The sequence below is a fragment of the Penaeus vannamei genome, chromosome 26 (assembly GCF_042767895.1).
Source record: "Penaeus vannamei isolate JL-2024 chromosome 26, ASM4276789v1, whole genome shotgun sequence".
Lineage (NCBI taxonomy): Eukaryota > Metazoa > Arthropoda > Malacostraca > Decapoda > Penaeidae > Penaeus > Penaeus vannamei.
The window spans coordinates 25,038,564-25,041,063 of NC_091574.1; the positions used below are offsets into that span (position 1 = coordinate 25,038,564).

The 2,500-nt window shown below is 38.7% G+C and overlaps 1 protein-coding gene across 2 annotated transcripts in view; it reads left to right on the top strand.

Annotated features, from left to right (window-relative positions):
- LOC113824771 (protein qua-1) overlaps window positions 1–1,938 on the top strand; it is a 28,339-nt gene extending 26,401 nt beyond the window's left edge. For both annotated transcript variants that reach the window (XM_070139678.1, XM_027377560.2), the window contains exons 2-4: window positions 1–24; window positions 763–810; window positions 918–1,938. The exon at window positions 1–24 is cut by the window's left edge and continues 37 nt beyond it. In XM_070139678.1, the coding sequence (XP_069995779.1) occupies window positions 1–24; window positions 763–810; window positions 918–1,588 (743 nt within the window). In that variant the 3' untranslated portion in view covers window positions 1,589–1,938. The remainder of the gene's footprint in view (window positions 25–762; window positions 811–917) is intronic.
- Window positions 1,939–2,500: the final 562 nt, after the last annotated feature.

The window sequence follows — 2,500 nt, forward strand, 5'->3', positions numbered from 1 at the left end:
GCGGCTGTGTGCAGAGGGCCGAAGGTGCGTGATTTCAGAAATACTGCGACACAAAGGATTCAGTATCTCATTTTGTGTTCTTCGCATTCAGTAATTTGTATATGTTTCAGTTCATGATATCATTCTGATTATCATTATTATTATTATTATTATTATCATTACTATTATTATTATTATTATTATCATTATTATTATTATTATTACTGTCATTATTATTATCATTATCATTATCATCATAATCATCATTATTATTATTATAATACTAATCATTATTATAGCATCATCATTGTTAATATCATCATTATTGTTATCATCATTATTATTATCATTACTACTACTATTATTATTATCATTATCATCATCATTATTATCGTTGTCTTTATTGTCACCATTGCTATTATTATAATCGTCATTAATGTTATCATTATTATTATCAGCAGCAGCAGTAGCAACAGCATTGTTTTTATAATTACTATTATTATCGCTGTTATTATTACTATTATCATTATCATATTTTCATTATCGTTATTATCGTTACTGTAATCATCATCATTACTATGATTATGAATACTAGCATTTCATCACTTTCATCATCAATATTACTTATCTGAAATTTGAGAGAGCTGAAAGCGTGTTCCTGATGTGTTCACAATTTATTCACTGGTTTATGAGCAAATTGGTACCACTGATATTTCTCTGTAGATAAATTCATTCACTGTAACAGTTTGTCACATAACTTCACAACGATTCCCCTTCTTTCAGACGTGGAAAATGAACTCTCGGCGGCCGAGGAAGAGGACGAGGACATGGGTGAGGAAAGCAATGTTTTGTTTATGTCTAAATTCCTGTTCATGAATATGTTGGTCCGTTGGAGTTTGTCTGTTGGTGTGACTAAGACCTTTTGTTTGATCCCCCAGATGTCGAGAGCCCCCTAGACCTGCTCGACAGAAAGGGCAAGGGCAAAGGCAAGGGTAAAGGCAAAGGCAAGGGTAAAGGCAAAGGCAAGGGTAAAGGCAAAGGAAAGGGCAAAGGCAAAGGAAAGGGCAAGGGTAAGGGCAATGGCAAGGGAAAAGACAATGACAATGGTAAAGGCAATGGCAAGGGAAAAGGCAAGGGTAAGGGCAAAGGCAAGGGCAAGGGAAAAGGCAAAGGCAAGGGTAAGGGCGACGGCAAGGGCAAGGACAAGGACGACGACGACTGCGACGACACCCCGAAGCAGTGCAGCAACAAGAACGGCAGGTGCATGAGCCGCAGGCAGTCCTGCGCCGGCAACACGGACGACTCCGACTGCAGAGGCAACGACCAAACCTGCTGCATGAAATACCAGTGCAGCAACACCCCGAAGGAGTGCGAGAGAAACAACGGCATCTGCATCAACAGAATGGACAACTGCGCTGGCAAGACGCAGAATAATCTCTGCGAGAACGAGCACTGCACTTGCTGCAAGAAGGACGAGTGCGGCAAGACGTCGTCCAAGTGCTCCAGCAAGAGAGGCAAATGCATCAACATCATGGACTACTGTGACGGGAAGACAGACAGCGATCTCTGCGACGGCAACAACTGCACGTGCTGCTACGATTCCAAATGAGTCAGGAAAGTTGCTCCTGTCCTCCTCTGTCCCTCTTCCTTTCTCCTTCGTCAACTCCTTCACGATTCTGCTTGCTGACCAGAGGCTCTTTGTGAAGCGCCATCTCACTGAATGCCACTGGGGCGAAAGGGCCCTTGCAGTGACCAGCATTGTATTTGTTGCAATCAACATGAGTGTTTTACCATGTTACAAAGGTGCTTGAAGACAACCGGTTTATGTCAGGTAGTGGTTGCTTGTAACTGCAAGGGCTGCAAAAGCCTGCAACAAAGGGAATTGAATTTCTGTTCATAATTACGTCTTCGTTTCTAAGAGTATTAAAGAATGTTGTAGCAATTCTATTGTTTCCAGAACCAGTATTCCTAGAGTGAAGTTGTGTGATACATGAATACACACACGCACAAACATAATCTTTTTGCGTTTTAAACATAAAATAATCGAATACACGAAAGAGTGTAAATGAAACAGTAGCTGGAAAACCATGCAATAAAAATGAATTATTATTCTTCCTGAAACTGCAAACGAATTCATTAATTTACAAAAGAATATTTGTATATCTATGTTCATGAAATAATTCTCCAAGTATTTATAGGGCATGCATATTTCACAATCTATTGAAACCAAACGGAAAACACAGAAAACAACGATTGCTGAACGAAAAGCCTGAATAAAATAAAATAATCGTGGTCACACAGTAACCATATTGTGGTGGATAACATCTGACAATATTCATAACAATTTCTTCATTTTGGTGAATGTACCCCTCCCTTATCTTGTATTTTACCAATAACCTTAAATAACCCTAAACAGATTTCACATTTTGAATGAACTCCACATTCACATATTAGCAAACACAATAAAAAATACAGCATTTTTACACATAAATATAATTAAATATGACGGACTGAATGATTT